This window comes from Malaya genurostris, chromosome 3 (assembly GCF_030247185.1).
Source record: "Malaya genurostris strain Urasoe2022 chromosome 3, Malgen_1.1, whole genome shotgun sequence".
NCBI classification, from domain to species: domain Eukaryota; kingdom Metazoa; phylum Arthropoda; class Insecta; order Diptera; family Culicidae; genus Malaya; species Malaya genurostris.
In genome coordinates, this window is record NC_080572.1 from 123,327,374 (window position 1) to 123,351,661 (window position 24,288).

General features: G+C 38.2%; 2 protein-coding genes across 2 annotated transcripts in view; one reads left to right on the forward strand and one right to left on the reverse strand.

The window, feature by feature from the left end:
• The window catches only part of LOC131438257 (potassium channel subfamily K member 6-like), a 249,166-nt gene that overhangs the window by 221,912 nt on the left and 2,966 nt on the right, over positions 1 to 24,288 (reverse strand). The gene's annotated exons all lie outside the window — the stretch shown is intronic.
• The window catches only part of LOC131433962 (uncharacterized), a 30,759-nt gene continuing 8,387 nt past the window's right edge, over positions 1,917 to 24,288 (forward strand). The window contains exons 1-3 of the mRNA XM_058600581.1: positions 1,917 to 2,285; positions 2,340 to 3,242; positions 4,810 to 8,031. Of these exons, the coding sequence (XP_058456564.1) occupies positions 1,917 to 2,285; positions 2,340 to 3,242; positions 4,810 to 8,031 (4,494 nt within the window). The remainder of the gene's footprint in view (positions 2,286 to 2,339; positions 3,243 to 4,809; positions 8,032 to 24,288) is intronic.

Genomic DNA, 24,288 nt, shown 5'->3' on the forward strand with positions numbered 1-24,288 from the left:
AAGAGACGTCAGATGACAGTCAGATAGTGAGAACTGACATAACGAGAAGGCAAAAAAAGGACTGAAAGTGCGTGTAAAGGCAGTCGAGAATTTATCGACGTTTATTATAATTAAATCTAAATCTAAGTTTAATCGCTAATTATCGTTCTAAATTCGTAAGTTGAATAGAATTTGTTATTATATAAATGTATAATTTGAAATCTTTAGGTTCAACTCGTAAGCGAGTGAGAATTGTTTGATCAAAGGAACCGCGTGAACAATATTGAAGAATATCATTAATGTAAGTAGTTATGAACTGAAAACCCCGCTCATTTACTAAATAAAATGAACTATTTTAGTTTTAAGCTGTACGCTACGGTCTGCTTCAAAAAAGTGGTTTTTCTTCCAACATTTGATTTGAACAATTTCTCAAAAATTAATGTGATGTCATCTGAAAGCGTGGATGAACATAACCCCGAAATCACGGGCTATGATTGTGCACTATGCGAAGAGCCAAACCACGCGGATAGCAATATGATTTTCTGCGAAAAGTGCAACAGATGGTTCCACTTTAAATGCACAGGTGTGAACGAGGATGTTGAAAACGTTTCCTGGATATGTACAGATTGTCGCGGTACTGAAAATCGTAACGAAAAGACGCAAACCAAGATTAGTGGTAACGCTATCGTGACAGTACCTGATTCAGGTAACGAAGGACCATCGAATATAGTTGATCCAGAAACCGTCAATAATCCAACTACGTCTGCTACTATGCAAGAGGATGCTGAATTGCGGCATAAGCAAGAGTTACTGCAAATGGAAGCAGACTTCGTTCGTAAATATGAAATGGAGAAGGAAAAAATGTTGATGCAAATTCGTCTCGAGAGAGAGATGTTGAAAAGGAAACGGGTTTTAGATGCGGAATTCAATAGAATGCGAAGTGCATTGCAAGATGAATTCAAACCTACAGATTCGTTGGGAGTCATGAAGGAAGGTACCATGAGACGTCAAGTGCAAAAAAATGCTGACATGAATGAGATGTGGAAGACAAAGTTCAAATTTCCTATCGAGCAAAATCAACCAGTAGTAGATACGCGAAGAGCTTTTCTAAATTGTTCCACTCCCAGAAAGCAAGTGCACGTAAGAAATTTCGTCAATAATCAACCTCCACTCCAAAGCGACTCTGACGAGGACACTTCGCTTCAAACTCCACGCGATGCAACGATGGACAAGCCGGTTTCACCGCCTCCATCAGTTCCTATGTCATCATGTTCATCTTCGAGTTCGATTCCTGATTCAGTCCGACAGTTTGGTTCAATGCTATCTCAAGGCCTCACGATGTCTGTCAATCGTGACGAGGATTTCATTACACAATACGACGAACCGAGGTTAACTAGAGCTCAAATCGCTGCACGAAAAGGTTCATTCGCGAAATTGCCAGTCTTTACTGGGCGATCGGAAGAGTGGCCTCTATTTATCAGTAGTTACAACAACGGAAATAGAGCGTGTAACTGGACTAATTTAGAAAATTTGGGACGGCTTCAGGAAAGCATCAAAGGGCAAGCGTTAGAGGCGGTTCGGAGTAGGCTTTTACTCCCGGAATCAGTTCCGAAGGTAATCGAGACTCTTCGGTTACTATATGGCCGGCCGGAACAGCTGCTTCATTCTTTGATGCAAAAGGCGAGAAGGGCCGAAGCACCACGTATCGATCGTTTGGTTACGTTTATCAGTTATGGTATGGTCGTTCAACAGTTGTGGTAGCTTCGGGACTAGTGGACCATCTCGTGAACCCTATGCTAATTGCGGAGCTCGTAGAGAAATTGCCTCCTAGTACGAAACTCGAATGGGTTAGATACAAACGTCAACGGGATACAGTAAACTTAAGTACGCTTTCGGACTTTCTTTCTGGAATTGTTTCGGAGGCAACGGAAGTCACGATGTATTCAGATCCACAGCTAGAAAAGCGCTCCATGCGGGAACGGCAGGATAAAAGATCGAAAAACAAAGAGCATGAAGGTTTCCTGAACACACATCATGTCGCGCAGTCATCAAGTAGAGCAACGGTAGATCACAACATTCAGTATAGCGAGGGTCGCAAGCCATGTCTTGCATGCAACAATGCAGACCATCGGATCCGTTATTGTGGAGAATTTCAACGCCTGCCATTGGAAGATAGGCTGAAAATCGTGAAAAAATGGAAGCTGTGTTTATTATGCCTAAATGATCATGGACAAGCTCGCTGTCGGTTCAAAGGGCATTGCAATGTAGGAAATTGCAAGGAACGACATCATCCGCTTCTTCATTCGGTAAACAAATATTTGCCGCTATCAACAAACTGTAACTTACATAACTCGGAACAGTATCCAGTCATTTTTCGCGTAGTACCAATTAGGATTTACAACGGAAAGTATTCTGTCAATGTTACTGCCTTTTTGGACGAAGGCTCGTCGTATTCCTTGATGGATAGTAGTGTTGCAAACGAAATAAAGCTGAACGGAGTATGGAAGCCAATTGTCGTCAAATGGACGGCAGGTATGAGTCGAGTTGAAAGGGATTCCAGGTGCGTCAACGTGTCAATTTCCGCGATGGATTCTGACGAGAAATTCGTGTTACAAAATGTTCATACTGTACAACACTTGCAACTACCAGAGCAAAATATTCAGTTTGCTGAAGTATCCAAGAGATTCAATCATCTTCGTGGACTTCTGGTTTCCAAGTACTTAGGAGGACAACCTAAGGTTCTTATCGGTCTTAAACATTTACACGTGTACGCTCCGCTTGAATCACGTGTCGGGAAACCTGGAGAACCAATCGCTGTTCGAACGAAACTCGGCTGGACTATATACGGTCCACAAGGAAGTAACGATACCCCAGTTGGATTTGCTGCACATCATACCGATTGCGATCCGGAAAATCGGGATCTGAGTGAACTTCTTCGAAAATATTTCACGTTGGAGGAATCAGGTCTAGCAGTGACGGAACTACCAGAATCCACCGATGACAGCAGAGCCAGAAAGTTGTTGGAGCAAACAACCATTCGTGTCGGTGAACGTTTTGAGACTGGGTTGTTGTGGAGGAACGATACGCCGCTTCTGCCAGATAACTTCGCGATGGCATTGAAACGGATGAAGAGCTTGGAAAGACAATTGTCTAAATCTCCGGAGTTGCAGCAAAATGTAGTTAGACAGATTCAAGAATACCAGACGAAGGGATACGCTCACATCGCCACACGAAAAGAACTAAATGATGTTGAGCCTGGTAAGGTATGGTATCTCCCGCTTAATGTGATGTGATGTGATGTGAAGTGAAGCCACCATCAGTTCAAGGACTTGCCAGTGGATGCGGGTAGACTTACAGTAGCCCCGATATGACTCATCCACTCACCTTCTTACTATAGCTGTTACCGAAAAGCGAACAAAAAGGGTTGGGCGGATACGTAAGTAGAGTCACTTACTCGTATTCCGCGGGAATAAAAGATGCTCTTCCAACCATAATATCCAGTGCATGGATGAAGCATATCGCTATACATGCTTGAACCCGCCTGATGGTTTGTTTGAGAAGGGCGCGTCAGACTCATTTCAAACCTTCAGAAGGAAACAAGTTTCCTTCAAGTGACTTGGGCTGGCTATCCACAATCCCTCGTCCAGTCATCAATTCGTCCGATGCCCTGATGCTCCCTCCCCTTTACGCCTCCGTGCAAAATGTTTTATATTGATAAATACAATGAAACATAGTGTAATGAAATTAATATAACATAAAATGATATAATAGATTACAAAATAATATAATATAACATAACATAATATAATATATTTTAATTTAATATAATATAATACAATGATATAAAATAACAGTTAATGTAGTGTAAGTTATGCTCTTATCTTGGCAATACTGCAGGAAGTAGAATATTTCTCTTCTAATAATAATAATAATATCCACATCTATAAAAATAATATATGTTATTATTATTGATGACAAATTAATAATAATAACAATAAATATAATAATGAAAATAACAATAAAAAACAATATAATATAGTACAATGAATTATATAATAAATAATAGAATAAATAAAATGATATGTTGCGATATGCTATGATATTATATTACTTGAATTTATATGTCATTTCTCATCCTCTCATTCTGCCATCAACGCATTCCATCGACCATTTGTCACCACAGACACACGTGTAGGCATGAAGCTCAGCTTGTGACGACCTTGACATTTAGTTGAAAGTTACTTTAAAAATGATAACTTATAAGGAAAACAAATTTATATTTTGCGCAGAGGTACGTAGTACTACTAATAATAAACCCTATAATATAATATAATATAATACAACATAATGCAATACAATATAACACAATACAATAGAATACAATATAATATAATATTATATAATATAATAAAATATAATACAATATAATACAATATAATATGATATAATGCAATGCAGTATAATACCATACAACATAGTATATAATAACATAAAATAGTGTAAGACGATAATATATGAAATAATATGCTATGATACAATATAACAGGTAATATCGCAGTGTAAGTTACGCTCTTCTAATAAAAATAATAATAATAATACATGATGTAATAAACAACACAATTATATGTTGTAATATACTATGATAAACACTGCACTTTAGGATGGGCTTCAACCTACAAGCCGTTTCGCACCCTCTCATTCTGCTACTAACGCAGAAGGCGATAGCACCCAGTCGACGCCGTTCTATTGACCAAATGTCATCATAGACGCTCGGGGAGGCATGAGATAGGGACTTGTGAGGACTTAGTTATCTCACCATTTGACGACCAGGTATGGTATCTCCCGCTTAATGTTGTCCTAAACCCCAAAAAACCGGGAAAGGTTCGACTAGTGTGGGACGCCGCAGCATCAATTGGTGGCAAATCGCTCAATTCCGAGCTACTGAAGGGTCCCGACCTTCTTTCCAGTCTACCATCGGTTTTGTGTCCGTTTCGTGAGCGCCCAATCGCCTTTGGGGGCGACATAGCGGAAATGTATCATCAGCTGCTGATACGATCGAGTGACAAGTCAGCTCAAAGATTTTTGTTTCGGCCGAATTCAACCGGTCCTCCCGTGATATACATTATGGATGTTGCCACGTTTGGTGCAACCAGCTCGCCTTGTTCGGCCCAATATATTAAAAATCGAAACGCACAGGAATTTTCCAAGCAGTTCCCAGACGCTGTCGAAGCGATCGTTCGTCGATACTACGTCGATGACTACCTGGATTCAACATTCACCATTGACGAAGCTATTAAACGAGCGAACGAGGTTGCGTTCATTCATTCTAAGGCTGGTTTCACAATTCGAAACTGGGTATCAAATAGTGCGGCTTTCCTACAGCATTTCGGTAGACAGACCCTCGATCGGACAATCCAATTTGATTTCGATAAATCTAACTACACAGAAAGAATCTTGGGAATGTCATGGAATACGGCCAGAGACATATTTGTTCTCGGCGTCGTTTTAATTGATGATTTGCAACCCTTCTTGGTAGAAGAAAGGCTACCGACTAAAAGGATCCTCTTACGTATCGTAATGAGCCTTTTTGATCCCCTTGGCTTATGGTCGTTGTTTACGGTGTTCGGAAAAATAATAATTCAGGATCTATGGAGAAATGGTCTCTCGTGGGACGAAACCATCGACAGTAATTCTGCGAAGAAATGGTCTAAGTGGATTTCGCTGCTACCAAAAGTACAGTCCATGGAGATTCCTCGTTGTTACTTTTTAGATTCGAAGCCGTCAGACTATCAGAATCTTGAGTTGCACGTGTTCGCTGACGCCAGTGAGGAGGCCTATGGATGCGTTGGTTACTTTCGCATTTGGGTGAATGGAACACCGAGATTCGCCCTTGTGTCTGCTAAATCGAAGGTAGCTCCTCTTCAGTACATGTCCATTCCTCGGTTGGAACTTCTGGCGGCTGTACTTGCGGCAAGATTGTCAGTAGCTATAAAGAATAATCATTCAGTACAGGTGAAACGGCTTGTTTTTCATATAGACTCTGCTACGGTATTATCCTGGATTAGTTCCGACCACAGAAAGTATAAACAATTTGTGGCTTATCGTATCGGAGAAATTTTAAGTCTTACGAGTCCAACCGATTGGTGCTGGGTAGCGTCAAAGGATAACATAGCTGATGTTATAACGAAGTGGGGGAAAACAGGTCCACCCCTTCAAACCGATGGTGTTTGGGTTCGAGGTCCAGCTATTTTGTACCAAGCGACTGAAGAGAGTTTCCGGAAAAAGCTACCTGAAGCGGGTGTAAAAGAAGAACTACGGGCATATTACCTGTTCCACGATGTATCCTTAGCCGAATGTATTGTGGATACTACTCGTTTTTCACGCTGGAGAGTTCTTGTAAGATCAATTGCTTGTGTATTTCGTTTTATCTCCAACTGTCGCAAAAGGATTAAGAAGCACCCAATTGAAACGCTCAGAGCCACGCGTAATCAAACGGGACTGCTAAAGGGTTCAACATTATCGATTAAAGTTCCTCTCAAATGGGATGAATACCGAAGAGCGGAAGAGTATCTGTGGAAATCTGCGCAACAAGAAGGATTTCCCGATGAAACGAAAATACTGCAAAAAAACTTGGAGTTACCGCGAGCCAAGTGGTATGCAATCGATCGATCCAGTCCTCTATACAAACTGTCTCCTTTTCTGGATGAGTCCGGAATAATTCGGATGGAAGGGCGGACGGCCCATGCGGATTTTATCCCCTTTGAGCAGCGATGTCCAGCAGTGCTTCCAAAATGTCATGATGTTACAACCAAAATTCTTCGTTATAACCATGAAAAATTCGGCCACGCTAACCGTGAAACTGTGGTCAACGAGATTAGGCAACGCTTCTACATCCCATTCATTCGAGCTGCGGTAATTCAGGTAATGAAAGGGTGTGCTTGGTGCAAAATCAACAAATGCCGACCTACTATCCCTAGAATGGCTCCCCTTCCTGTCCAACGCTTGACACCTCAGCATCGTCCGTTCAGTTTCGTAGGGATCGACTATTTCGGCCCAGTAACCGTTACAGTAGGAAGGCGCTCTGAGAAGAGATGGATCTGCTTAATCACGTGCTTAGCAACCAGGGCGATTCACATGGAAGTCGCACACAGCCTTAGTAGCCAGTCGTGTGTGATGGCCATTAGAAGATTTATCTGTAGAAGAGGGTCTCCGTGTGAATTCTTCTCTGACAATGGTACCAACTTTCATGCAGCAAGTAAGGAGTTGGTTGAGGAGTTTCGAACTATCGAATTTGATTGTGCTGATGTTTTTACAAGTTCTACGACCAAATGGCATTTTAATCCGCCAGCTGCGCCACACATGGGCGGAATATGGGAGCGATTGGTGAGATCGGCAAAGGAGGCACTCAAAGCTCTGCACGACGGTGGAAAGTTAACAGACGAAATCTTACTTACTGTGTTAGCCGAGGCGGAGGATATGGTGAACTCTCGACCACTGACATATGTGCCACAAGAATCAGCAGAAGTTGAAGCTCTCACTCCGAACCACTTCATTCGTGGTTTTCCAGCTGGAGAACGTGTCGAAGTCAACTTACCGACTGGATCAGCAGAGGCGTTACGCGATAACTACAAGCGATCTCAAAAACTAGCCGATATGTTGTGGCAGAGGTGGCTCAAGGAGTACATACCATCGATCAATCACCGATCTAAATGGTATGAAGAACAAGACCCTGTCGAAGAAGGTGAATTGGTATATTTGGTCGACGGAAATAATCGGAGAACCTGGATTCGAGGTATTGTGGAGAAAGTTATACGAAGTATCGATGGCAGAGTACGACGAGCTTTGGTGCGAACATCGAAGGGTGTGTATCGGCGGGCAGTTGCGAAGCTTGCGGTTATGGAGTTGATGAGTAAATCTGATCGAATCTCCGATTCCGGACCAGAGTTACGAGAGGGGGAATTGTTATCACCGCCGCTTAACAACACCAGTGGGCATACGATCGGGCCTGTCGGAAAGAGCGCTAGAAAAGAGACGTCAGATGACAGCCAGATAGTGAGAACTGACATAACGAGAAGGCAAAAAAAGGACTGAAAGTGCGTGTAAAGGCAGTCGAGAATTTATCGACGTTTATTATAATTAAATCTAAATCTAAGTTTAATCGCTAATTATCGTTCTAAATTCGTAAGTTGAATAGAATTTGTTATTATATAAATGTATAATTTGAAATCTTTAGGTTCAACTCGTAAGCGAGTGAGAATTGTTTGATCAAAGGAACCGCGTGAACAATATTGAAGAATATCATTAATGTAAGTAGTTATGAACTGAAAACCCCGCTCATTTACTAAATAAAATGAACTATTTTAGTTTTGAGCTGTACGCTACGGTCTGCTTCAAAAAAGTGGTTTTTCTTCCAACATTTGATTTGAACACCGCATATGTCACTTATAGCATTATATCTCCGAAACTAACAGCTATTTGACCAGTTGATCATAGAGAATAATTAATAAACCTTGATATACACAGATAGTGCTTAAATTGATTCAGCAAATAACAGATCGGCTGAAAAGTTCGTATCGTTTCTATGAGAGGGCGCTACTAGAATTAAATCCATACCATTTTCAGTTAGTACCAACCTTCAAAAGATACGTGTATAAATTTGACAGCTGTCTGATTATTAGTTTCTGAGAATTGCATTTTGAGTGAAGCTACTTTTGTTTTTGTGAAAAATATGGAAAAAAAGGAATTTCGTGTGTTGATGAAACACTACTTTTTGATGAAAAAAAGTGCCGCCGATACAAAAAAATAGCTTGATGAGTGTTATCCAGACTCTGCACCGGGCGAAGCAACAATTCGTAAGTGGTTTGCAAAATTTCGTACTGGTCATATGAGCACCGAAGACGATGAACGCAGTGGACGTCCAAAAGAGGCTGTTACCGATGAAAACGTGAAAAAAATCCACAAAATGATTTTCAATGACCGTAAAGTGAAGTTGACCGAGATAGCTGACACCCTAAAGATATCAAAGGAACGTGTTGGACATATTATTCACTAATATTTGAATATGAGAAAGCTTTGTGCAAAATGGGTGCCGCGTGAGCTCACAATCGATCAAAAACAACAACGAATTGATGATTCTGAGCAGTGTTTGGAGCTGTTATATCGAAATAAAACCGATTTTTTTCGTCGATATATAACAATGGACGAAACATGGCTCCATCACTTCACTTCGTAGTCCAATCGACAGTCAGCTGAGTGGACTGCACGTGATGAACCGAACCCAAAGCGTGGAATGACTCAACAATCGGCCGGTAAGGTTATGCCGTCTGTATTTTGGGATTCGCATGGTATAATTTTCATCGACTACCTTGAAAAGGGAAAAACCATCAACAGTGACTATTATATAGCGTTATTAGAGCGTTTGAAGGACGAAATTTAAAAAAAAAAAAACGGCCTCATTTGAAGAAGAAAAAAGTTTTGTTTCATCAAGACAATGCACCGTGTCACAAGTCGATGAAAACCATGCTGAAATTGAACGAATTGCTCCCTCATCCACCGTATTCTCCAGATTTGGCCCCCAGTGACTTTTTCCTGTTCTCAGACCTCAAGAGAATGCTCGCTGGTAAAAAATTTAGAAGCAATGAAGAGGTAATCGCTGGAACTGAGGCCTATTTTGAGGCAAAGGACAAATCGTACTACAAAAATGGTATCGAAATGTTGGAAGATCGCTATAATCGCTGTATCGCCTCTGATGGCAATTATGTTGAATAATAAAAACGAATTTTGGCAAAAAAATGTGTGTTTCTATTAAACGATACGAACTTAAGTCATTCCGACGTCGATCACTGCTAGTTTTAATCCTGATCTTACTACGTCGTTTGATTTTCGAACACATTCTCGAAACCAAAAGTATCAGCAATAATACATTTGAACTTGATCGCTGGTTCTTTTCAGAAAAAGTACGGGTAGAAAAAAAGCGCGTTTTGTCGATTACGTCACTTATGCTATTTTATTTTCGGAACCAAAAGTGACAGCCACTTGATTTTCGAACTTGATTCATAACCCAATAGTAGCTGAATTGTGCGGAGAGGAAAATCTGAAAAAGTGTACCCACAGATACATTTTCCTATCTCGTGGAGCTGAGTTACATTATACATAACACTAGGGGTCTCCGCTCTCCGGAGCTCCGATCAAAAGTCGTTTTTTCCATCAACTCTATTATCTTTCTATAGAGAAAGGTAAAACCTAAAACTGTAAATTGAAATCGAAAGCAAACGCATATTTTTGTTGGTCTAATAGGTAAAATAGCCTTATTTGTTTATTTATAATTAAATATTTAAACATATAGTTAATATACAATCGTCGTATTTGAAACTAAGCCTTACTATTATTGTGTATTCATATATTTTAGAAAACCCAAATTTTCTCAACATCAAATCGATAATTTTGGTTCAAAGGATATAAACCTGTTGAAAATCGATTTGAAAATAAAAAAATCCATTTAGTAGTGAAAAAAGTTTTATTTTTGTTTCAATTATAGAGACTTTAACATCTTAGGTCATTCGCCTCTTCGGACCAGAAAATCTATTTGACCCTATGTGCGGGGTTGGGAATCGAACCCAGGCGGGCTGCGTGAAAGGCATCGACTATCCCATCATGCTATACCCGTCCTCTTGGAAAATGTTATTTTTGGGAATAAAATAAAAATAAGAAGGCGTACGCTCGCTCTCGAACAGCAAAAAATCGAACATTGACATTCCTTTGTCGTCGGTGTCGTTATTGTGTATTCGAAACATTCGAATTCTCAAATTGTATACATACAGAGCAGATACCTGTTTACAGTGTTGACTATCTGTGGAATTTTTCTTACTACCCTTACTTCCCCTATTCCGAGCTATTTCTGTTGGTTGGTTCATGAACCAGGCGAAATGCTGTCAGTACGAAAGCTGTTCATCCATCATCAGTATTCGTGTAATGCTACAATTACTACTACGAAAATCCAACTCGGCTGCAGGGGACGACACTGACAGTAGGTATCTGTCTAACAGGGCACTATTTTTGTATTATTTTAGCAAAGTCTGTTACTTAACGGTGAATAATGTCAAAAGACACTGAAAAAAGAAGTTGTAATTTGTAAGGAAATAACGAACTACCGTAGGCGTTCAAGTACACTTTATCACTGTTTGTTGTTGAGTTGAAATGTTTTCACTTCTATTTGCCCTAATGCATTTGCTTTTGCTAGCAGTTGTATTCAACAGGTTCATTGCCGTTGGTATTCGGAATGATACGATACGATCGTATTCTTCTGGAAATATATTAATTATGTTTTTTTTTTACTACAAGATAACCCAACCATCGACGGAAAAATACTCCAATGTTTTCTCTTCCGTGATATAAGCAGTGTTGGTTCTGCTTGAATAATCAGCACGGAATCGGGCTAAAATGTCAACCGTACGTGGCAGAAGAAAAAAATGCTTGAGAAACGCTACTATTTTTCTCATTTATTGAATTTTTTGAACCACAGACGACAGAATAAATGGAACAAAAGCACACCATAATGCTTTTCCCGAGACGTCTTGGTCTCAGCGCAGTACGTACATCAAATTTCATGCCGTCATTAAGAACGTGACACAGCAGAATTATAAATTTCCGTTTTTCCTTTGCTGCGACGCCGTTTTCTGCTTTCCGGTGCTTCAGCTACGTTCTCAATCTTCCTTTTTTTTCTCTAAACGACCTTATTTCGCAAAACTCAATCCTGCTAAATGCAAGGTATAGTATTTTGCCAGAACAATTGGTGCGATTTGGTCAAGTTTGAGTTCTGTCGTGCATCCGCTTCTTACTGAGGAGGTTGTCGGAACGGGAGATGATTAAATTATGACATAAATAAAGTGATTTAGCGTCGCCATGGGAGGCAAATCAACGCTATCGGACTTTGAGTCAGTTTTTTCCCTGTGGATTATATTATGATAAATGAAAATCTGCTCTGGCTCACTCTTCTGTTTCTTTTGTGATCACAATAACCACATTTTCCCCTAGAGTAGTCCACACCTAGCCGTTTTTACTGGACGACTTCAAATTAGTTAGCTAGCGGTTTTCCGATGACTGCGATGCGCCTACAAGAAAAGTTGTCTCTTTTTTCATTGCATTCGGTTAATCATTAACTTTTATTCATTCGACGGTTACCGAAAACATTGGAGCTACAATTTTGAGAGGCATTATATTAATTGAACTGAACTAAAGTTGATCGCGCGTAGTTGCACTTCGTGATTCGTGAGAATTTGGTCGTTATGCACGTCTTACAGAATTTGCCGAAACCATAGATCACCTGCCTCATCAACTACTTAATCGCAAATTCACAAACCTGATTTTAGAAATAATTCATGATAATATTTGTGTGTATATAAAACATTATTAATGGATAAAGTCAAGTCTTTTACAATTTTAATATCAAGACTTAGATATCGATTCAGATAAAACATCATCAGCTCAAAACATCATGAAAATTACCGTGGAATTCGCAAAACAACTGTTCATCTAATAGAAACAGAAAAATTTGTTCGGACCTAATCTAACAAACTCCACCAATCCTGTTTACCCTGTAGTTTCGGAACCGGAAATAGTTTTTTTTCCATAAATACGTTTATTTCTTAAGGCAATTTACATAAGTTTTTCTTCGCCGTATCATCACTTTTACATAGAATTCTTAACCTAATATAATACTAATATAGTAACAGCAATTTGAGTTTAATAAAACATATTCCTCTTATTTTTTAAATATCATATTAGCTATTCCGCTATTTATTATTAAATCTACTTAAGAACATTATTTGAACCAAGCGATTTACTACTATAAATTATAAGATAAGCTTAAATTTTTATACATTTTGTTGTTGATTTCGTAACCTATTTTGAGTTTGTTTGTATCAGCACATCATTTTTATTAAAATTTTGCTATTAGATGAACTAATGGACGCAGTAGGAGTCAGAACTAACCCTCAAAAGGGTCAATTATTAAATTGAAACTTCAATTTTCTTTATGAAATGATAAAGAAGTTTCATGTAAGAAAGGTCACGACAAGCAAGAATGTCTCGAACTGGGACATTGGATAGTCTACCTTGGGTACGCAAGGAATTTATTAGTTGAGATCTGACATCACGATACTCCACGCATGTCCAAACGACATGATCAATATCGCGATAGCCTTTGCCACAAGCACAATGATTAGTTTCGGAAAGTCCAATTCGAAGGAGATGTGCATCTAACGTGTAGTGATTGGACATGAGTCTGGACATCAAACGAATGAAGTCCCTTGAACCATGCCTTTGTCGAAATTTTAGGAATAATTGAGTGCATCCACCAACCCAGATCATCTTTATCCCAAGAAGCTTGCCAGCTGGCAAGTGTTCTTTGGCGAGTCGCGCTATAAAATTCGTTGAAAGCAATCGGTCTCTCATAAATTTCACCCTCAATAGCACCACGTTTGGCTAAATTATCGGCTTTTTCATTGCCTGGAATGGAGCAATGAGCCGGGACCCAGACTATAGTGATTAGATAATTATTATTCAATATGTCGTTCAGACACTGTTTTATTTTACCCAAGAAAAACGGTTCATTTTTGCCAGCAGCGATTGAGCGAATGGCTTCAATTGCACTCAGACTATCTGTGAAGAGGAAATAATGGTTTGGAGATAATGTGACGATTACATTCAAGCTATAATAAACTGCTGCTAACTCTGCTATATAAACAGATGCAGGTTCTTGAAGCTTGAATGAGGCCGAAACATTATTGTTGAACATACCAAACCCTGTCGCTTCTTCAATTCGCGATCCGTCCGTGTAAAACATTTTCTCAGAGTCAATATGCCTCAACTTACTTGAAAATATTTTTGGGATTTCCATAGAGCGTAGGTGATCCGGGATTCCACGCACTTCGCGTTGCATGGATGTGTCGAAAAATAAAGTTGAGTCAGGTACATTTAGGAGGCTGACACGGATAGGAATATATCTTGAAGGGTTGATTTCCTGTGACATATGGTTAAAATATACGGTCATGAATTTTGTTTGAGATCGAAGCTCGACTAGTCGTTCGAAATTATTAATTACCATGGGATTCAGCACCTCACATCTTATTAGCAGGCGTGATGAAAGCTCCCAAAATCGATCTTTTAATGGAAGAACTCCCGCCAGAACTTCGGGACTCATTGTATGTGTCGAATGCATGCAGCCTAAAGCAATTCGCAAACAACGTTACTGAATTCGCTCCAGTTTGATAATATGAGAATTTGCAGCGGAACGAAAACAAACGCATCCATATTCCATCACTGAAAGTATCGTTGTCTGATACAATTTTATTAGATCTTGCGGATGAGCACCCCACCAAGACCCTGTTATTGTTCGAAGAAAATTTACTCTTTGTTGGCATTTCGTTATCAGATACCTAATGTGTCCTCCCCACGTGCATTTGGAATCAAACCACACCCCGAGGTATTTGAAAGTCAAAACCTGTTCGATTATTCTTCCCATCATATGAAGCTGAAGTTGCGCGGGATCATGCTTTCTTGAAAAGACGACCAGCTCTGTTTTCTCCGCAGAGAATTCGATACCAAGATGAACAGTCCAAACGGACAATTTATCTAAGGTATCTTGCAATGATTTTTGCAGATCAATAGCTTTGGATCCAGTAACTGAAACCACGCCATCATCTGCCAATTGTCCTAGTGTACATGGGGTTACTAGACAGCTGTCAATGTCATTCACGTAAAAATTATAGAGGAGCGGACTGAGGCATGAGCCTTGCGGGAGACCCATGTAACTAATTCTGAGTGTTGCCAAATCGCCATGTGAAAATTGCATGCGTTTCTCTGACAAAAGGTTGTTCAAATAATTATTTATAACCGCTGGGAGTCCATGTTGGTGGAGCTTGTCTGAAAGAACATCAATGGAAACTGAATCAAATGCTCCTTTAATGTCTAAAAATACAGATGCCATTTGTTGCTTTTGAGCGAAGGCAATTTGGATGTCAGACGAAAGTAATGCAAGGCAATCATTCGTCCCTTTATTTCTACGGAAGCCAAACTGAGTATCTGACAACAAACCGTTCGTCTCGACCCAAGTGTCGAGACGTCGTAGAATAATTTTTTCGAACAACTTTCCTCGCAAAATCAAATATCCATCGAATCGAGTACTCCTCACTCTCATTTCCTACGTTACGATTCCTCATTCGTCTGGCCGTATTCCAAAGAGTGCTCATTGAGGTTTCTCTTGACAAACCTTCCACAAAATGTCTCCAATAGCTGCATTTCTTAACCCGAAGTATTTTCTTGTACTTGGTTTCTAAAACCAAGAATTTTTCAAAATTCTGAGGAGTTCCTCCTCCTCGTTTTAAAAACGTCTTGAAAGCATTTTGTTTCGCGTGTTTAGCATCTGAGCACTCTTTGTCCCACCAAGGATTTGGAGGTCTTCTGTTAGACGATGGACCAAGAAATCGTTTGGTTTGGGCTTGTTCTGCGGCCTCCAGAATCGAACAAACGAAGAAGTCATATTCTTCAAGTGGGGGGAGCTCTTCCATTGAATTTAAGACACTTGAGATATTACTTTGGTATTTAATCCAGTCAATATTTTTTGTCAAATCATATGGAATATTACCTGAATGAGCAATACATTTGTTACTGCTAATTGAGATGATGATTGGTAAATGATCGCTACCGTGTAAATAAAGAAATACTTTCCAGGTGCAATCTAGTCGAATTGAAGTCGAGCAAAGAGATAAATCTAATGCACTTGGACGTGCCGGAGGTCTTGGAATCCGAGTCATGCTACCCATATTCAATACTGTCATGTTGAAATTGTCGCAAATATTATATATTAAAGATGATCTGCTATCATTGTAAACGGAACCCACATCATTCCGTGCGAATTGGAATCTCCTAAAATCAAACGTGGAGCAGGAAGGGCTTCAACCATTTCATTAAGCTGTCGTTGCCCAACTTGAGCTCTTGGAGGAATATATACCGAAGCAATGCAAATGTCCTTTCCTTTCACGTTTATTTGACAAGCAACAACTTCTATACTAGAAGTCGAAGGAATGTTTAATCTATAAAAGGAATAACATTTCTTAATTCCTAAAAGCACTCCACCATACGGAGAGCCTCTATCGAGACGTATAATGTTAAAGTCATTAAAATTTAAAGCTATATTTGATGTAAGCCATGTTTCGCACAAAGCAAATACATCACATTTTTGACTATGCAACAAAACATTAAATGAATCAAGTTTTGGCATGATGCTTCGACAATTCCACTGCAGGACAGTGATTGTATCATTTGCGGCGGGTGATAAATTATCCATCAAAAGATACAAAACCTGAGACAATTGGCCATTGAGCTGATAACTGCTTCAAAAAGGTTCTAGCTATTGGAAGGAATGCCATTATGAGGGTCTTTAAGGGTTCAGTTATATTGAATGCTGAGAAAATCCATTCAACAATTTCCGAAAACTTCAGTAATCCTGTTGGTGGCTGTGAAATGGAGCCCACTGGATTATTGTCTTTTCTTGTGCTAGTTCCTGGATTGGTTTGTGAATTTGACAAAGCAGGAGGCACAGTTTTTGGTTTTAAATTTGGCTTTTTAGATTTAACACGGGGATCTTTTTTTGAAGGTGTAATTTTAGGTGTCTTTTTTGGTATTTTGTGGTTTGATAATTTCCTCTTAATAGACCCTTGAGGAGTAAAAAACGAGGTATCTTCACTATTTCCGTCAGAGTCAGATTCCTCTGGCTCCGCAAGATTTGAAAAACCGTTTTCGGTTTCCAAAGGGGAGACATGTATGACCGTTTTGAGCATTTCTGCATATGTGCGCTTAGACCGTGCTTTTAAAGAAAGCTTCATTTTGTCTTTACGCAGCTTAAATGCAGCGCATACTGAAAGATCATCATGAGGATTTTCCCCACAATAAACACATTTTTCAATATCTTTATCGCAAAGATTATCCTTATGAGGCCCTTGACATTTTGTACATTTCGACTTATTACTACAGTAAGTAGCTGTGTGGCCAAATTTTTTGCAGTTCGTGCAATTCATAACATTTGGTATGAAAAGCCGAACAGGAAGGCGAACTCTATCGATGTGGACATGGCTAGGCAAGGCAGATCCAGCGAATGTTACTCGATACGAATCTGAAGGTCGATAAGTTTTGTTTCCTTCTTCGAAAGATGCTGAGTACAATTGCTTGCACTCAAGTATCCTTACTCCCTCAAGCATAGAGTTTTTAAAACGTCCAACTCCATGCTCAAGCAACTCTTTAACCGAAAGACCCGCTTCGGTGATAACACCGTCTATTTCAACGTCTTTCGAAGGGATATATACGCGATATTCGCGGGTAAATAATTCAAATATAATATAAAATAAATAACAACAATCTCATTAGCCTGCTTCAAGGAATCGACTACAACGCGGATCTTGTCTTTATGGACTCTTACTATCTCTTTGGTAGCGGGAAATCGTGATGTCAATTCTTTAGATATATTAAATAAATTTAATGCCTTCATTTTACGCCGAAAATATACTATCCATGGGCCCGCAGAAGTTTCATTGTAAAACTTCGTTCTCTGCGAGTTAGGAACCGTTAAATTTTCGCCTGGTGGCAGAGATGGATCTCCTGGATTCTCATCCATTAGATCATCCATTACATATATATGTTTAAATTGATCTCAACTGAATGATATAAACGAGAATATACTTTAAAGTGAAATAAAATAAAGTTATAGATCTACCTGTGAGTCGCTTTCTGCTTTCCACAGGTACTCGGCATGAAGCTCGCTCCAACTATTTTAAATTTGCTGTCTTCTATCTCCGTTGCTCTGCCGTCGTGGTCTTCGCTGAGCTTGGTCTGTACGCTGCCTGTACCTGGCCTTAGATACAGCGTTGTAGCTCTTGTTGACGATTAAGTGTAATGCTTCTTGTGTAGCACCACACGATAATGCTTCTTTCTGTCCACCGCAACCGGTACTGTACACCATACGAACTGATACCTGGTGGTTGTCTCTGTGGCTTTGCGCTGATGCGCCCTAGCACCTCTGTGCCTTAGCACCTCTGTGCCTTTACACCCCTTCGTCTCCGCACCTCTGTGTCTGAGCACTTCTATGCGTTCGCACCTCTGTGTCTCTTCACCTCTGTGCGTATGAATGGGATGGCCTTCTTCGATTGCTCCCAAGTCGGGAACGCTCCGAATATTGGCTGTACACCAGCTTTTGCTGCGTTTGCAATAGGAACAGGCGGGTTTTGTTTACCTGCAGCTAAAGTTGCCTTGACTCGGTGATAGCCGTTAACTCACAAGCCAGTAACACAACCTGTCTGCTTGAACGCTTTTTACTGAATGAACCGAAAATAGTATCCACAACCAATTTAGGAATTCCGTATGAAACTGTAAAACTTTTCCTTTAAGTTTGTGAAAACCGATTTGGCCATCTTGAAGAAAGTTTGGTGATTTGTAGTTTCTAATCACCATTTCAAATTCTTTCGAAACCTGGATTCAGATGACCGGAATAGCCGAAGTTGTTTCGTTTGTTAGCAACCAATATGACCTCCAAATTGGAACAGTTTTGAACCTAATTAAACCTAGACTTACTATCTCATGCTCTATTTCGATTAAATCAATTAAATGAAATTTAAAAGTCAAGCTAAACAGTATGAATAAACAGCATAGAACATGTAGTATTATTATCAATAATATTATTATTATTACTATCATTTTTACCTTTTTTTATATATATAAAAAATAGGTATAGAATTCGCTCAAACTTTCGAAAAATTTTCCGAGGCCCGGAGGGCCGAATGTCATATACCAATCGATTCAGCTCGACGAACTGAGCAAATGTCTGTGTGTGTGTGTGTGTGTGTGTGTGTGTGTGTGTGTGTGTGTGTCTGTATGTGTGTTGTCAACTAAGAGGTCGAGATCTCAGAGATGGCTGGACCGATTTTGATCAAACTAGTCGCAAATGAAAGGTCTCCTCGTCACCCAAAACGCTATTGAATGGTTTTGAGATCGGATGTTTACTTTTTGAGTTATACGAAGTTTTATGTCAAAATTTTCAGTTTTTTGACAGTATCTGTCACACTAGACCTTGAAAACATAATATGTTTCCAGACTTAGATTCCGCACGGTAATAGCTATCCAACAAGCCATAGATTGTTAAAATCCGTCCATTTTTAACGGAGATATCGATATTTTTGTGTAAGCCTTATTCCAGTAGAAGGAATTTTGAGCGCTGAATGAAAAAACAATGCTTGGGAGCAACATGAAACACGATTTTTTATACTGTTACATATAATTGTTTCTAAGTACCAAAAAGACTGTGTACAGCATCCTTTTTTATTACAATTTGCCTCGGACCAATTTTAGCACGGTTCATTTTTGGCAACATAATCTTTCGAATATGGCATATGTAAACCAGATGATACCAGCATTATCGAGTTGGAAGTAATTCCATAATTATATTGATTTGAACTATTTACAGCAATAAATGCTGGAAGAACATGACTTCCATATACCATACGACTCAGTTCGTCGAGATCAGCAAATGCGTGTGTGACAAATAATTTCACTCAATTTTCTCGGAGATGGTTAAACCGTTTTCTACAAACTCAGATGCATATGAAAAGTCGTATACTCCCAAACAAGGTTCCTGAATTACGTTTGGATCCGACTTCTGATTGCGGAACCACAGGATGATATGTGAAACGAAATTAAAATAATGCAATTAATTTTTCTCGTAGATGGCTGAACCGATCTAAGATTCAAATGAAATCTAAGAATCATCTATGATTCAAATGAGAGGTCTTAAAATCCTATAAAACCTCTTACTTTTTAGTCAGATCCGACTTCTGGTTTAGAAAATGCAGGGTGATTAGTATAAAAATGTCCATTTAACATAAATTAATTGGGTTTATCGTGTTTGCAGATTTGGATAGTCGATTACCAAATAAATTTATTCCAGTTTGAGCGGTATTCGTTTTTGGATTCGGAATGTACCCCCAAATTTTAATTCGCACTACAATTTCTCAAAGATGTCTACACACTCCTCAGGTGAATTTAACTGATTTCGGCTACACCGATTTTAGAATTCCGGTTCCAGTATCGAATCGATTCTCAAAGCTCAATCATTTTCTCAACAAAGACCAAATCGAACTTCAAAAACAAATATTATAGGACTTAAGGTCCCATACAAAATCGGTGAATTTTATCCGATTCTGGAATTACAGATGATGAGTTTATAAATTTCATGTAAATTGTTTGGCGTAATAATTTATGGCCATTCGAATCATTTTAGGCTATGCTAATTCCTGAATACCAGCTCTGGAAGTACCATAAATAATGACGAAAAACTCTAAAGTGGAACTTACTTCGACATCTCATGGAATGTTCAATCGATTGTCACACGCTAAGATTGAAATTCGATATGTTTTGCAGTTTCGGCATTACAGGGTAATGAGTGATTAAAATCTCAATTTGCCGTTTAAAACGACGATAATTAAAATAATGTCATGAGAACTAAAACACCTAAGAATATCCATGCAAAAACACATGCGTATTGATAAAAAAAGGTATCATCTCACTGCTAGGTGGATTAATCACGGTTTTAGTTTTATTATTATTATTATTATTATTATTATTATTATTATTATTATTACTATTATTATTATTATTATTATTATTATTATTATTATTATTATTATTATTATTATTATTATTATTATTATTATTATTATTATTATTATTATTATTATTATTATAATTATTATTATTATTATTATTATTATTGACATCACTACACCACCTGCACGGTATTACTGCACTACAGACTTATTGCATATGTTTTCATTTCAATTTATCGACATTCTTTTTTTATATCATTTATTCTACCCCGGTTTTACATTTTTTTATTCTTTCGGTCGCACTTATCACAAAATAGCTAAAATTTCACACATCGTTCGTTTTGTTCGTTTTCTTCTTCCACTGTATCACCACTTACCGTTTTGTTCGTTTTCTTCTTCCACTGTATCACCACTTACATATTGTCATTCTATTCGATTTGAAAACTCTGACACTTATCGCCCTGTAACTGCGGGACAAACTAACAAGCTCTGCATACTAGAAGAATTTATTAGACAGTTTTATGGAATTCGTGAAAAAAAACTAATGAAATTGGTGATTTTCCGCTCATCACGATTTAGTTCCGAAAACTTAAGTCGGATCCAGATGAAATGTTTTATAAAATTTTTAGAAACTATAAGACCTTTCATTTGAATTATAGTTTGCGAAATCGAATCGGTTCATCCGTTTTAGACTAAATTGAGTGCCCATTTTTTCTTTAATTTTTACATACTACCATGTAACTTCGGAACCGGAAGTCGGATCCAAATAAAATCCAATAGCAGGCTATGGGACCTTAACACCTTTTATTTGAATGTTAGTTTGTGGAAATCGGTTCAGATATACACAGACACACACACATATATATATATATATATATATATATATATATATATATATATATATATATATATATATATATATATATATATATATATATATATATATATATATATATATATATATATATATATATACATATATCTGAGTCGAATGGTATATGACATTCATATAACCTTTCTATATGAAAAAAGTAAAATTAATATTATTCCCTTTCTACATCAATAGCTGATAGAATTTCTGGATAAATCGAAATTAAGTCGGAGTTTCGGATACCTCAAGTGTAGCTCGATGAAATCGGAAAATGTCTGTGTTTACCAGTGTGATGTGAAACCTTAATTCTTCTACTATCCGATGCCGTGTTCGGTTTTCCATCCCTTGTATGGTTCCAATGTAACCGGAGAACAAAATGTGTCAGGTTCCTTTGCGCAACCCCATGTAAATGACGCAACCGACCAACAACTTTTTTTTCTTGGAAGTGAAATGAACCGATAAAACGGTTCTCTCCACTCATTTTTCTCAGATATGGCTGAACCGTTTTCTACAAACTTCAACTCTTTTGGAAACTCATTTTAAGGTTTTGGATCTAGTTCGAAGATTAAATGGCGGTCACTTCCGGTTTCGGAGATATAATGGAACAAGTGACGCAACTGACAAAACACATTTTTTCCTTCTTTCAATTTTCTCGAAAGGTTGAACAGATTCCAACAATCTCAGTCTCGTTTTAAATCTACTATTAATTCGTTGATTCGATGGTCATATATTGGTATGAGTGACATATCCGACAATTCGCTTTTTTCTCGATCCGCATTCTTTTCGGAAAGCGATTTATGATCAACCGGGTAAAAATAAGGTAAAATTATAATAATGTTCAATGATAAAGTTCAAATGTACTATTGCTGATACATTTGGATACAGAAATGTCTAATTTAAGCACTGAAACACCGAATATGAATTTGAATAAATTTGTGTCTACAATCAGCCCAAATTGGTGTCAGAAATTATCTTAATAAAAATGTTTTTTGTGACTGCTTGAATGACAAGACAAAGATATTATTACGCTGTGTATTTAAAGCGTGGTTTGAAGATTTCGTAAGCTTTTTGCATTGTCACTTGTAACGGTTTGAAATTATTAATCCGCATCAACCTGTTTTTCCGGAACCGGAATAGTAAAAAAGCTACGAAATCCTAGATTTTAATCCTACACAATTCTAAAATAACCTGTAAATTTCCGTATAAACAACTGTAACAATCATCTAAACAGAACTTTACGTGAAATACTCCTGAAAAAGTTCCAAATACTGTTTCATTATTTTTTTGGAGTATTTTTGTAGACGACCGTGATTCGTGTGACGTTGTTTGAGATGTCTCCGAAATGATCCGTAGTTCTTGAATGTAATTGCGCATTGGTAAATGGGGCACCTAAAAATCTTACTATTTCGATGAAAATGAATTGGTTTCATATATTTCACTACATTTTCACGTTGAATTCCGCAGAAATTGTATAAATATTCCATGATTTTAAAAACTCAAAAAAATTTCTTACCCGAACTGTTGTTACTGAAGTAAACGTCAAGTGCAAGTAGCGAAGAAAGAAAATTGCTTAGTATCATGTAAAACTCAATCGGTCAAGACGTAAAATTCAGTTAATATACAGAAAAAACACATTTTTTTCATTTGGACTATGGACTTCGCTTGAAAAATTGGTTTTCACAATGATGTCATCGCCTTTTTGTAAATGAAAATGGTGAAAAGTTATGACAGTTTCAAAAGTGATATATTAATTTTTATATGATTTTGTTGGATGATGCCCTAACATATAAGTTTGCTATATCGGTCTCAGGTACCAGGTTCAAAATACTTCAAAATGGAACTTGCATTGATTTCTACACCGTTGGTTCGATGAAACATGGTTTTCAGTCATATTTAGGTCGCCCTAAGATTAATTTCCATATGTTTTACTGTGTTTGTTTTCATTTACCTATAGGTGTAATGAAGGCCCTATCATTTGTGAGGAATCAATAAAACTAACAAATGGCTGATATACATTATACAACATTACATCGAAGGCGCTTGGAACCGAAAACTTGAATCTTTTAAGCAACGTTTTATTTCGTTACATCTAACCAGTTTCAAGGAAATTTCGTAGTCTGAACTGATTCGAAAGGTATATGACACTCGACCCAAGGACGCTTTCACAGAAAGCTTCTGCGAAAACACGGCCACGGAACTTGTATGACGATCTACTCGAATAGTCGAATCGGCGGTTTAGCAAGTCTTTTGCCGACCAATTAGTTTACTTTCTTTTATCAGTAAACTTTTTGAAAAACAAGACAATTGTTGAGAATGATGTCTCATATAAATGAGAATTCCATTTTTTTACCAGAGCAGTTTGGGTTTCGTCATGAACATTCAACTACTCATCAACTTGTGAGAGTAACGAACATGATAAAAGCAAATAAATCTTCTGGGTTATCCACTGGAGTTGCTCTTCTAGACATAGAAAAAGCATTCGACAGTGTTTGGCACAAAGGTTTAATAGCAAAAATGTCTGATTTCCAGTTTCTTATTTATTTGATCAAAATGATTCAAAATTATTTAATTAATCGCACTCTTCAGGTTAGCTATCAGAATTTTAAATCTGAATTACTACCCGTACGAGCCGGTGTTCCGCAGGGTTCGAGTCTTGTATAATATTTTCACTTCTGATCTTCCAAATCTACCCGTTGGTTGTCAGAAATCGCTATTCTGTGACGACACAAGTCTGTTAGCCACAGGTAGAAACGTATGAGTGATCTGCAGTCGCCTACAAAGAAGCTTAAA